The sequence below is a fragment of the Phoxinus phoxinus genome, assembly GCF_949152265.1.
Source record: "Phoxinus phoxinus genome assembly, chromosome: 8".
NCBI lineage: Eukaryota > Metazoa > Chordata > Actinopteri > Cypriniformes > Leuciscidae > Phoxinus > Phoxinus phoxinus.
Window position 1 is genome coordinate 25,055,573 of NC_136883.1, and position 13,460 is coordinate 25,069,032.

Below are 13,460 nucleotides of genomic sequence, written 5' to 3' on the forward strand. Positions count from 1 at the left end.
GAAATGTGACCACATGACAGTTCATTACAGTGTAAATCACTGTATCAGTGAAATACATGTTCAGAAATGACAGAGAAGCATAGTGTTTCTATAACCTCTTATATGGTCATCAGGATTGCATAATTAAGTAAATGTCCTACAGTTGAAAAAAAGACAAGAGGAAGGAGTTTAGTTTAGAGAAATACAAACCAAATGTTTTCTTTTTTATTGTTGTAACCTCTGTAGACTCCTCATAAAAATAGCGTTGCTTAAAATAAGGACAAAAGAAAATTGCTGTTGGAACGATCTCCATAAAGGAAAGTCCATAATTCACACATTCATTTGAATCTCTTTCTCAATAAAGAAAATCTGAAACCGTGTTAATGTATACCTGCAGCAAACCATCCAGTCACTGCAACCGTCTTGTAAGTCTCGCAAACTAACATCCAGTTGAGCCCTTGCACTACTAATCTGAGGCAACTGTTGTAATGCATGTACTAAATTAGCCCTAAAAGCCATTTAAATCAAAATTAACGCAGTACAGGATCAGAAAGAAACAGGAAAAGCAATCAAAATCCAACTCATGAAACTGGATGAAAAACCAAAGGATAGTCAATCCAATTTGTCAAAAACCAAGAGGAACATCAGAGTAATAGTCAGAAGGTTAAACTCAAAAAGCAAGCAGGATGTCTGTTCTGGAAACATATCGTTAAATGCTTGCTGCAAAACGATGGCGCAGCCCGAAAAAAAAAAAAAACATTTGGCTGGGAGCTGCAGAACAGCAGACTCTGTAAATCCAGCTGCTCCATTCTCTCTTGGTGTCCATCCTGTGTTTTTGCAATGTTTTGTTTCCTATCTCTTAAGCCAGTCTCATTTATTGCAAGTATAACATTTGGCACAATACAAATTCTTGGTGCTTTTAGAAGATAAGCCTTTAAAGATCAATCAGTGGACAGTTACTTAGAAAGTTCTCTGTATAAATGGGACTTTACTGCATCATATACAGCATGGTCTAAAAATCACAGGTTGCCCCTTTTCAAACAAATCTGTTTCCGTTTGCAATGTCGTATCAGCATCATCACATTTTCCCATCTTAAATAAGAGTTACAAGTTAGAAAATAGTTTAAATTCATTTTCACTTTTGTATAATCTGTTTCTTGTATCATCCCATAGTGGATTAATTTATATATTTATATTAATATATTTATGTATAAGCATGTACAAGAAAAACAGTCTCATTTTTGCACTGGGTACAAAAGTAATTTCTGTCTTTTCTGTTGTGCATTCTATTGCATGTTTTCATGATGAACAGAATAAAAGACAGATCAGGAGAAGGCTGTAGGAATGTTATATCTGTGTTTCCTGTACCTTCTCCTTTGTGTGAGTTTTGATCTGGTAGGGTTCAGAGATGGTGCTGATGTTGGGGCGGGGACGGTGCAGGGAGTTCCCGATGTTGTTTTCTGCCCAAGGAGCAGAGTGTGCTGGTCTGTAGCTGTAGCTAGGTTTGTAGGTGCTGTTGTGATCTTTCAGGTTAGATAACATCATCCCACTTTCACCTGGTATACTTGTCCCTGCATGGGTGGTAGGATCATTCTCCTCCATCGGAAGGACCTCAGCCCTAGCAGCTGACACTGAGCTCCTTTGCTGGTGCCGTTTACGTAGCTTGTAGAAAGCAATAAGCATAACAGCAGCGAGCAAGGTGACTGCCACAAAGCAGCCTATGATGATCTTGGTTGTCTTCATGACCTCGTCAAGACTGGCAGGTGGGCGTGTTGTTCCACGTACAGTCGGCACAGAGACCTGTCGAGGTGTTTGAAGTAAAACTGTAGGTGTAGAGATAAAAACTGGCTGAAAGACGGAGGGGGAGGCGGTTACCGCCTTTGGCTTGATAACTTCCTGTGGGGTGGGCTCTACTTCCTCCACTGTCACCGTAGTGAAGTAACTCAGGTTAGAAGTGTTGAGCTCAGCCGCAGTCACATTCAGGTAGGCCGAAGCATTGGAGTTTCCAGCCATGTTGGTCACCATGCAGGTGTACACACCTGTATCAGCTGGCAGCACATTGGAGAAGTTTAGTGTCCCATCATTGAGCACTGATATCCGTGGGTGATTTGAGCCATGGGTCAAAACTGTTCCATTTGGCAGGAGCCATCTAACTGATGACATAGGGGCCGTACGACATTTTAGCTCAGCTACACGTTCAGCAGAGATGTTAAGATCCCTTGGGGCATCCAGTATGAAAGGTGCTGAGCACTGGAAAGTGCTCTGGTCCACCTCCACCAGGTAGCGTCCACGAAGGTAAGCAGGGGTGTGGCAGCGGCCACAGCAGGTGGAATTAGTGGGAATGTACTCCCTCAGCCACCAAGCCAGCCACACAACATCACAGTCACACCGCCAAGGGTTGTGGTGCAAATGGAGCTCCACCAGGTAACTCAAGGGCGCAAAAAGGTCATGCGGCAAAGAGCTAAGGTTATTATGGGCCAGGTTGAGCTCAACCAAAGCCGCGACATCATCAAATGCATTTCTCTCTATAGTGGTGATCCGAGAGTTCATAATCCACAGCTTTTTCAGGGATTTCAAACCCCTGAAGGATCCAGGTTTTATCTCTGGAAAGTAGTTCTCAGACATTTCTAGCTCCTCCAGCCCCACCAAAGGGGTCAGGACTGGCATCTCCCGCAGGTTACACATTCCAAGGTTTAAGTATTTCAAGTTGTATAATCCCTCAAAAGCACCCTCAGAAATAAACTCCAGCTTCTTTAACTCTCCCAGATCCAGACGCATTAAAGAGGGAACTCGGTTAAATGCGTAGAAAGGTATGCTTTCGATAGGGTTGTTCCTGAGCCATAATTCCCGCAGTTTAGACAAATACTCAAAAGCGCCACTTGGGATCAACGTCAATCGGTTGTCGAACAGCTCCAGTGTGTTGAGGCTGTTGAGGCCGCTGAAGGCCCCCACCTCAATCTGCCGAATAGAGTTCCTACCCAGTTGCAGTACCTCCAGGTGACGGAGGTGTTGAAATGTTCCAGCTTCAATTGTCTCTATGCTGTTCTCCATCAGGTTTAAATGTCGTGTGGTGGCAGGGATGCCAGGGGGCACTCGAACCAGGCCGCGCCTGGTGCACACTACCTTAACGAACTGGTTACCACAGGAGCAAACAGCAGGGCAGGTCAGTGGTCCAGAGGGGGTGGCGCAAACACTCCACGATCGCACCATGAGGTAGACTGCACAGAGCAGGGCTGCGTTCCAGGCACGGTGCACAGTTACCTGCCACAAGAGACTCATGATGTGGCGCGTTCATAATTCAACATCGCGTGGGGATTCGGCTGGGGAACGGAGAACAGTGGCCCTACCCTGGTTTGAGCAAGACTCTGCATCTGTTTGCCATTGACAGTGCAGGATGGTGCTGTGTTAAACACAGAGAGGGAAAGAGAGTGAGAGATGGAGGAAGAAAAAATGAGTGGAGAAGGGGAAAAAGCTGACCTACAGAATAAATATGTTGAAATAGAAGGCACCTACCTCATTAGTTCTGAGTTGTCCTTAATATAATCCTTTAATTTGAAGCAAAACCCCAGCACCATTCATTCATGTTTCCCACTAAGATCACTGCACAACATTTTCAGCTATTTCTCTCACAAAAGTAAAGTGGAGCATGAACTGATTTGACAAAATGGCCCCTATTAATTCCAGAGAGAAGCAGCATTTAGTGAAACTGGTTCAAGGGGTAAGGCCCAGTCAGTTAAGCAGGTGCATGCATCCAGTCAGCTTGGAAAAGATCTCCTCTCAGCTCCCCCATTGATTGTCCTTGGAAGGCGACGCTGAATACCACTGAACAATTTTCATAAGACTCCATTACCAAAGTACATGCACATTAAACCAAGGAAAATATAAAAAGAAAAAAGAAAAGATAAGGGGGAAAAATCCCAAAGTCTTCTCAGATTTGTCTTTCCCCTCGCAGTAGACTAAGTCGCTTTTTTTTTTAGTTTGCCATCGTCCACCCCCCACAACACTTGTTCAGCTGATTAGCCGTGCGCTGATGAATCCAAAAAGGCTTAGAGACGCACACTGCGGTCATTCCGTCTTGCTTTTTTAACTCACTCCGCTCTCCTGTCTGTCGCTGTAGCAGCTGCGGACTGCCGCGTGCACAGTTAGCAATAATCCATCAATTTCTCCGGAGGGGGGCTTGGGGGTGGTGTTGCGGGAGCAGAAGGGGGGGGGGGAGGACGGGGGAGCAGCAGCAACAGCAGCGCAGCAGCGGTGATGCTCTCTCCCTATCCGCCGATCGTTTGCTCCTCGTGCTCTCTCTCTCTCACTCTTTCTCTGTCTGGCTTGCTCTCTCTCCTTCTTCCTTTCTCTCTCTTTTCCGTATCAGAAAAAAAAGGATTGATGCTGCCGTGTGACGTGTGGCTAATTTCAGAGAGATACCTTGCAGAGGATTCCGTAGTTTGCCCTCCCTCCCCCCGTTGTGGATCCTGCGGTATTCCTTTATTTTCCCTTGTCTTGAGGTAGTAAGTTGTGGCAGTTCGCCTGCTCTGGCTGTGAGGCTGCGGGTTGGCAGAGGCTCTGCAGTGGGAGGTGGGCAGCAGAAACGCACGCGAGGGAGAGAGAGAGAGACGCGCAAACACACGCGCGGCAGAGAAGACTGTCAACGGTGGCAGTGGTGAGAGCAGTGGTCCTCACCTCCAGCGCTCACCCTCCTTTCTGTATTTCTCTCTGTGTGACTGGGTTGCAGGCGGCAGAGTCTTTCTCCTCCTTTTGTCCTTCAGTGGAAACGTGAATGTACTGCTGACGCATCCCGCTCAGAGCAGTGCATTGGTTTGATGCAGTGTTCTTGTGTATTAACACATTCTCCCCCTCCTCGCTGAGTGTACTGCCTCTCTTTCTTTCTCTCAGACACACACCAATACACTCTCCAAGTCTTCCTGATTCACTTTTCACAGTTTGTACGTCTCATTCTTAGATTTTTTTTTCGGTCTCCACTTGCTTCCTTTCTTTCTCCTCTCATTATTTTGTTTCTCATTCATCTCTGTCCAAACTTCTCTCTCATGCTGTCTTGTGCACATACACTTTCTAAGACTTTCCACTGTACACACTCTTTCCTCACATTTTCATTGTTAATTTATTTTGCTATTTTTGTCTATGCTCCATTTCTCTTAGTCTGACTTTCTTCTTTCTCTATGGGAAAGATGCTACTCGGAAAATACCATTATGTAAAGAGCATTTGCATTAAGAATGTATCTTCATACTTTCATTTGAGTTCTCCAGATGACAACAGACAAGCAAATGAAGATAAGCATGATACTATAGAAGGATTCCAAGGATCACTGGTGTGACACCATATTTGTGTGTTTGCTGACTGTGCTTGCATTGGTCAGTCTTAAGGGACACCACAAAAGCACAGACTAGTGAGAAAGAAGCTAAACAAAAAAGACTGTGAAGACTGTGGTTAGGTGAGACAATAAAGCAACTTGAGTGGGTAAGGAAATAAATAAGGTGGAGGTGTGTGCTGAAATTACAAAACTTGAACAAGACAATTTCACATTTCCCTGCCTTAGTGTAAATGGCATTGCCATAATTTACTCTCACTTGTGTTGTTTCAAACCCTTATAATTTATTTTTTTCCAATGTAACACAAAAGGAAAATGTGCAGGTTCCATACAACATAAGTGAATTACAAAAGAAAAAAAAAGAGACAAAACTACTGTTTCGCTGACCGATATTTATCTTGGATTTTTGCTGACACCTCTATGTCTGGATGTATTATTGCACAAGCTAATGTTTTTAGTAACTGATGCCATTCTAAAAAATTGCAGTTTTTCCACTGGGAAAAGTACATGCTAGTAGATTGGTTACTGAGAAAAATGTATATTATTTGAAAATTTCTCAACACATCTGCTCCCATGAGGCAACCAGTTCCATATAAATTGAATCAGCTTTATTTAGGCTAAGCTACTGATACAGTATGACAGGATCTCATGCGAGTGTACAATATTTTATTTGTGCAAAACTTTTTTAATTACTTTTTTTTTTTAAAATATATTGTTTTTCCTGTCTACAAACAATTGCATATTTGTGCATGGTAGCCTATACACATCAAAGTGCTAATCTGTTAAAGGTACAATATGAAATATTTTTTGCCGCTAGAGGGCGCTACATTCCAAACAACAACAACAGCGTAGCTTGATGACGATGTGAAGGAGCGTGGAATCATGGGAACTGTCGTTTTTAACTCCACCATGGATGTAAATCATTCAGACGGAAATCGAAAAATCATGTTCATGGATAAGGTAAAGTTCTATTTTTATAAATGTTGCATTTAATGACATGCTTTTATTTCATTAAAATGAATTAACCACAAGAAAAGTAAGGTTTAATATAATTAATATAATTCATTGTTGTGATAACGCTGCAGAGTTTTACGTGTTCTAAACAATTGTTGTAAAAGTACATTCGAACATACCCACATCGTTTGCCAAAAGACTGATTAATCTTTATGTATAACACATGATATATTTATTTACATGGCCATAAACACCAGACGTGATAAACAGTGTCAATAAACTAAACACAAGCCTAAAGCAATAATACTTTCCTTACATAAACAGAACTATTACCGAATGCTACATTTGGAATATATCAAATTGACCCGTACGTTTATGGGACTTGTCTTTGTCGACAGAACCAGCTGCAATCGGTTAAATAATAATAGTGTTAACAACTGCGCGAAACAAGCTAACGTTTGTTGCTTGATAGACGCTACAACTACAACTTCCGCATTTGTCCAGGACTCCACGCAGTACGAGCGGAAACCGAGGGTATCGCGGATATGACGCCATTGACTGGCGACTCCCAGCTCACGCCTGCTCACACGCCTTGTTTCCTTGGTTAAAATCGCAATTTTCTCACGATTTAAAAATAGTTGGAAACATTTGGGATATCAATCAACTTAACAAAATATATAACACTGGCCTTGTGATTTTGGCATATTTTAATGCAAAAATATTACATATTGTACCTTTAAGCTTTCTCTTCTGTAGCATTTATAATTCACAAATTAGCTAACAATTCTCGCACATGTTCTCAATTGAATTTGAGCTGACATTAGTTTTTCTTGTGCTTCCAGTGGCTCTACAGGTTTTAGACCACTGAACTGGCCTTATGTGCTGTCATCTGGAGAATGAGCAGCACTGCTAGTTGACATCACACAAGAGACAGCTCTCTCAGGGGTCTTAACACCTCAGGAGCCCAGCTGAGTTCAGTCAGGACCACTGCTGCTCACATCAGCATGTCCATATTAGCCACACATTACATTTCTACTAGGCTTCATGCTACATATGTAGACTTTAGTGCTAAATTTATTCATCCGTCAAACCAAATCACTTTTCATAGCATTGCCCATCACTTCTCCTCTCCATCCTTGCCACCAGAGGAAGTGACATTTTTAAATCCTGTGCACCAGACCAAAACAATTTAAACTGCACCAGAACCGGTGATGGTAGGCGCTCTCGCCTTCATTTGTTATGGTTTTTGAGTAGAGCTGCCAAAAGCACAGAATGGTACTTTTGGACGGTGTCTTATCATCTGTTACAGAGTTAGATGAAGAGTCGAAGCACTGTTGGCTGAAGCACCATGGAGCTTTTGCACACCGGGGAGCTGTATGAATTATCCTAGTCTGGGTGTACGGCCAATGCTTTGACCCTCTATTTAACAACTCACCAGTGGAGGTAATTGATGTCCATGGTGCAAATCTAAGTGCTAATATCATTATAGAGGTTGTATGCATGGAAAGGTCAGGATGGAGCATGCAAGTTCTTCTACGATTCGCTCTGCTTCACAGTGAGCTGCTGAGTTTATTGGAGGTGTCAAACGGCAACCATACAGCAAAGAAGCAAGGCTGAAAAGCTACACTTGCAGAAGAGACTGCTCATGATTGATTGCTAATGAATATACGGGGAATATAAAATGTAAATTTTCCTTCCTGACTGACTACAAATCTACCATCTTTCTTTTAGTATAAGTATAGTATTTGTTATATTACATTAGTTTGCTGTATGTCCAACAAGACTACACAAAATAGATTTTCAATTTTAAGTTATGCTAATTCATTAATCGGTCACAAAGTGTTCTGATACTTGAAATTATGCTCGCATAACACATTTTACACAAGATAGCATTGCTATATTAAGCCATACCGTTTTTATTTCATAATAGGCGATGCCACTCTGGCTTATTTGTGATTGAAGAAACTTTACATAATTGCCCTCAATCTGGCCTACTAAGAGAGCTAGCTCTACATGGAAAAAAAGTAGATGTATGTTATACCTTAAACTTTTTTTAACCCAACACAATCGCTAATTGGGAAAATAAACTAGCTCAAAATGTTTTTTTTTTTAGTATCATGTGAATTTGTAAAATAGCGAGGCTCTCTCGGGGGACTTGTGATGAAATATTTCCCTGTTCGCAGAGATACCATCACAAAATGTTCACCACAGATGAAGCCTTCAAGTCAGTTTTTTTTATTTATTATTATTGTCATTTTTTATTATTATTGCAGAACACGGTCAACATATGACAAATTTAACTATATACAAAACCAGGGATTGCATAAGAAAAAAAAAAGAGTTTTTTTTATAAATAGTGGTGTTTTGTAAATTAATTTGGGGTGTCAATTTAAAAATAACATTAGAAACTATATATATTTAGTTACATCCCTTGACTTTATGTAAATTCAATAATAAGAAATGTTAATCTGTCAGGTTTTCTCAGATGTTCGATCAGCATATCAGATAATTAATTTGATTTGGATTTTTAATCAATTGAAAATCCTAATATTACTGTATGCACCACAAAGTGAATATATGATCTTGGCTGCAATGACTGCAGTTGCTGTGACAACAGTTTGCATGCATTTAAATATAGGTTTTGGTCACATTATTTTGTTTTTAACATTGAACTGAAATAAACAGAGTGTTTTAGATCAGTGATTCCCTCCCAGGGAAGCATGTTTAACTTGGTTATTATTATATTTTATTTTATAACATGTTTCAGTTCAATTTGAAGGAAATACAATTTGTGAATATGTGCAATGCAATTGTGTGAATTACTCTTGTAGCTAAATATATGTGTACTTGGAATAACTAATACATAGTGTAAAAATATCTTATAGAAACTCCCATTGGATTGTAATGTTTCCGTGCCAGCTTATAGATCAGCTCTAGAGACCGTATTTGTGTGTTTGAGAACATGTGTGGTTTTGTTTGGTGACCTGGTTGTGGGTAGCTGGTAACAAGCAGATTCTGGAGGGGTGTTTGAGGGGTAGATAGATGGAGGATGGCGGCTAAAATGGGCCCATGTCAATATCATTCCCTCTGTTCCACATCCCCAGATACCTCTCTCCCATGCAGATTGAATATGTGGCATGCCGCGTCCCAGTTTCTGTGGCAGTCATATTTGGCGGTCACTGTGAAGGGTGTTAGTGAGCCACAGCGGCCGAGGGGAGTGGATTTTGATGACACCACAGCCCATTCAGTCTGAATATCGGTCAAACTCTGCCTCTGTAACATTTAATAGTACTCGTCGTATACACACTTCATTACGGTAATTACTGCAGAGTGCTGATCATAAGACATGTTGTTCGTTCCGGTTGGGAGGGGAAGGGGTTCTGATGGGCGATCAGTGAAAGTGTTCAGAGTGAATGAATGAATTGGCTCTTGGCTACGAGGCTGTGGATTGTCAATGCTTAGCATAGCATGTTAGCAAAGTGCTGCTCTCAGTACTTTGGGTTCAGTAGGATCGATCTGGGCTGTAATGATGAAATCCCTTTCTGCTCTCCTCACCCTCCATTTTTTCTTTTTTTGGAAGAGGGAGGTTGGTTTGATTTATTAGCTGTCTGAATTTGCTCACCCTCATCGACCCTGCTCATGGTGTCATGTAGAGATGTGGGTGTTGCTGAAAGGTTAGGGTCGACACTACTTTATCTCTCTATTTGCCCTATGATCAGTGCTGCTTGACTTACAATGAGCAGTGGTGCCAGTATCTGTTTTCACATCCAACTATGAAACTCAATGCACCTAACTGGCCAATGTCCAAGATCTTTTATAATTCAGGTCAGTTTTAAGAGAAAATTTGATTTTCTGTCCTGATCATCTGAGAGGAACAGGATATGAGATTACTAATATTTTCTTTTAATTGGTATGCTAAAGGTAAGCTTGATTCAGTGCTTGTTTTAAATGGGCGTATCATGAGGATATATCATATTTCCCTGTTTCTTTCTAAATAAATGTTTAACTTTCAGAACTCAAAACTTTTACTAAAGACAATTTATTGCAGGGTATTTTCAATTATTATGTCGATAGTTTCACTACTGTTTAAAAGTTTGGGGTCAATTAGATTTTGTTTATGCTCACCAAGGCTGCAATAATATGATAATAAAATGACAGTAAAAAAGGCGATATTGTCAAATAATATTACAAATTAAAAATATAATTTATTCATGTGATGGCACAACACGATCTCATGAAAGTGTGCAGGCCTATCTATACCACGGATGTTATTGCTCGTGCCATTTATAAGCCGAAAATGTTTTTTTTTGCGTGCATATGGTACGCACTGAAAACCCTTTGGTACGATTAGGGGTGGGGAGTGCGTGCGTATTACACGCCATGAAGTGCCTATCATATGCATGCAAAAACTATTTTTGGCGTATACATGGCACGAGAAATATTATCGTGGTATAGATACGCACTTTCATGGATGGCAAAGCATTCTAAAATGATGATCTGGTACTTGAGAAACATTGTTATCATCAATGTTGAAAACAGTTGTGCAGCACAACTTGTGCTGCTCAATATTTTTGTGGAAAATTAGATCTTTTTTTTCCCCTGGATTCTTTGATGAATAAAGTTCAAAAGAACAGTGGTTATTTTATTTTTTAACATTATTAATAAATTTACTGTGCATTTTGACCAATTTGATTTTGCTGAATAAAAGTATTAATTTGTATAATCATTTTATTTAATTGACATGCAATTTATGCAAATAAAACTTAAACTTTTTTTTCAATCTTTCATACAAAGTTTCTCTTTACAAATTTTAGTCATGTAAAAACTGAATTGCATAACAAAAGTTTTACTAGCATTGTTAGTTGACCTCAGTGGTAAATTAATAATTAGAATAAAACAAACATATGTATGAGTTGACCATTTTTAAGTCCACTAAATAGCAATACAAATAAGTTAAAGTTGTTGTTTCACTTTCAGCTATACGATTTCAACATTTTCATATCACATTTAGGCCTACTTAAAAGTGCACAATGCAGCTTGATGTATTGCATGGAATTTCAGTTGAGTGAATTCTGAATTAGCTCTTTAACAAATGTCTGGTTTTCTCAAATATCCTTAATCTGCACTCTCAAAATCTGCTTGCAGCAGTTGCCTGCACGACTCATTTAACATAAAAACCCTTTGTTTCAAACAGAATTATTCATTCAGACACAGTGGGAGTGCAGCTTAAGATTTCAGCAAAATCTATAAGTCTATGAGCTTGTTCTTAGCGGCGCCACTTTATCTTGCTTTTGTTTTCGTCCCCGACTACTCAAGCCTGGCTAATCGTATTTGTGATTCTGATTTCTTCAGTGATTGATTTTGCATGTCTGAATTAAAACTCACTTCCTGCTTCCTGTTGATTAATGCTGTGTTTGCAGAACAGATTTAGTTGATCTTGTTGTTTCGTAGACTAATGTCCTTAATTATTTGGGGACCTCATTTTGTGTGGCGTGGTTTTACACAGATGATTAAGGGCGCCTGCACATCAGAGAAAACTATGGGCGTTTGATGGAGAGAAATGGCAAAATTGCTTATTGAGATACTGGAGAAAGAAAAAAAAAACAGTTCACTTTTAAGTCAGGATACACAAAGTTGTAATATCAAAAGCACTCCTGGACTCGGCTCTATAATCCTCATTGGTCAACCTCATTGGATGCCTACATTTGAGTGTGTTGTAGTTTTAATGTTAAAGTAAAAAAAAAAAATAACTTTCGGTCGCTTGACAGAGCATCACTTTATCAAACCCTTTTAGTCCCATTCAAATCAATGGATTTGTAATGTTCTCTGAAGCAGCATTAACACTAATATGTAGACACCCTAAGGCTGAGTTCATAAGAAAAGAGCAGAACTCTTGGTTTCAGTCTTTGCTGCATATTCACTGTAATTAGTCCCCAGAGCTGGTGGCAATACCAATAGCAGGATGATGGTGGTGGTGATGATGAATCGTCCATTTATGGTTTCTGCACTCTTCACGATCCATTTCTTGTAATGAAAGCATGTTGTTATTAAGCAATCAATGATATATTGCCAATTGACTACACACTTTGTTTCCATTTACTACATGTTTCTGCTGCTTAAGTATGTTATTCTAGACAATCTATATACCCCTACCGCATTGACTCAAGATTACAAAAAATATTGAAAAATGTTATAGCAATCATGTTAAAATAATTTGCATAACAATTTACAATCAGATCAGGTAACTTTTATGAAATACACAAGATCAACCATGCTCCTTTGGTGTAGTTTGGGTCCAGTAAACCAAATCCATCAGTTTTAGTCAAAATATGTTAGGTATACTATACAGTAATTGAGTTTCCTTTGTTTACATCATAGTTTTATAAATAATTAGCATTCATGTAATTATACTAAATAAAGGCACTCTTAGAGTCACTTATTTATTAACTATCATTGGTATGGAGACTCTCACCAAATATATTTCTGCTGCGAATGAGTCGTCTGTAGTCAGATTCTGCTACATCCACATAAAACAAATATATTTTGTGATGAGAGTCTATGTAAGTGTAATGATGATACTAGCGAGAGGTAGTTTATTGAAATTCACATAGGACAAGCAAGATTACTGGACCGGTGAGAATAAACAGGTGGCACAGCACAGACTTGATGCAGGAAAGTTTTCACCAGAAAGAGCAGAAAAGGATACAACTCAGTTGGTTATTCACAGATAAATATTCACATTCAGGTAAGCATTCACAGGCAAGGCTTTTTATAATCTTTGGAACAATGCATCAAACATAACTCTGGTAAGTATCCACAGGTAACATCTCTCATAGTCTTTGAAACGTGGCATCAAACATAATTCAGGTTGGTATTCACAGGTAAAATTGTGACAAGAAGAACAGAATGCATCTCAAATTACTGTCCACTGGGATGGTCCATAATCAAACTAAAATTAACCTGTGTCCTTCGGAGTATCAAACGTCATTCGGTGAGGTTGGTCCTTTGCCGACGAGCGCAGTAAGTATCCTTTACAGCATTCAAAGCCAGACCAAGTCTGATCTTCATTTCAATGTATGCTAAGCGGGTGAATGATGGAATCGAGTCCAGGACCTGGCTGTGACAGTAAGATATAAAATATAAAAAAACATGATTGCAGTAAGTTAGGTGCAGTGTGTCATTATGTCAGTATGTGGTTTTCATAAG

General features: G+C 39.8%; 1 protein-coding gene across 1 annotated transcript; it reads right to left on the bottom strand.

Annotated features, from left to right (window-relative positions):
- Positions 1–218: 218 nt before the first annotated feature.
- On the bottom strand, positions 219–4,068 carry lrrc4.2 (leucine rich repeat containing 4.2). The gene is made up of 2 exons (XM_079620065.1): positions 3,493–4,068; positions 219–3,379 (listed from the first exon to the last, which is right to left on the bottom strand). The coding sequence occupies exon 2, from the start codon at positions 3,256–3,258 to the stop codon at positions 1,327–1,329; it is 1,932 nt and encodes a 643-aa protein (XP_079476191.1). The 5' UTR covers positions 3,259–3,379; positions 3,493–4,068; the 3' UTR covers positions 219–1,326.
- Between the last annotated feature and the right edge of the window lie 9,392 nt (positions 4,069–13,460).

Bases quoted from the DNA above. Each gene is read 5' to 3' on its own strand.
- lrrc4.2 (XM_079620065.1), bottom strand. From the start codon at position 3,258: ATGAGTCTCTTGTGGCAGGTAACTGTGCACCGTGCCTGGAACGCAGCC.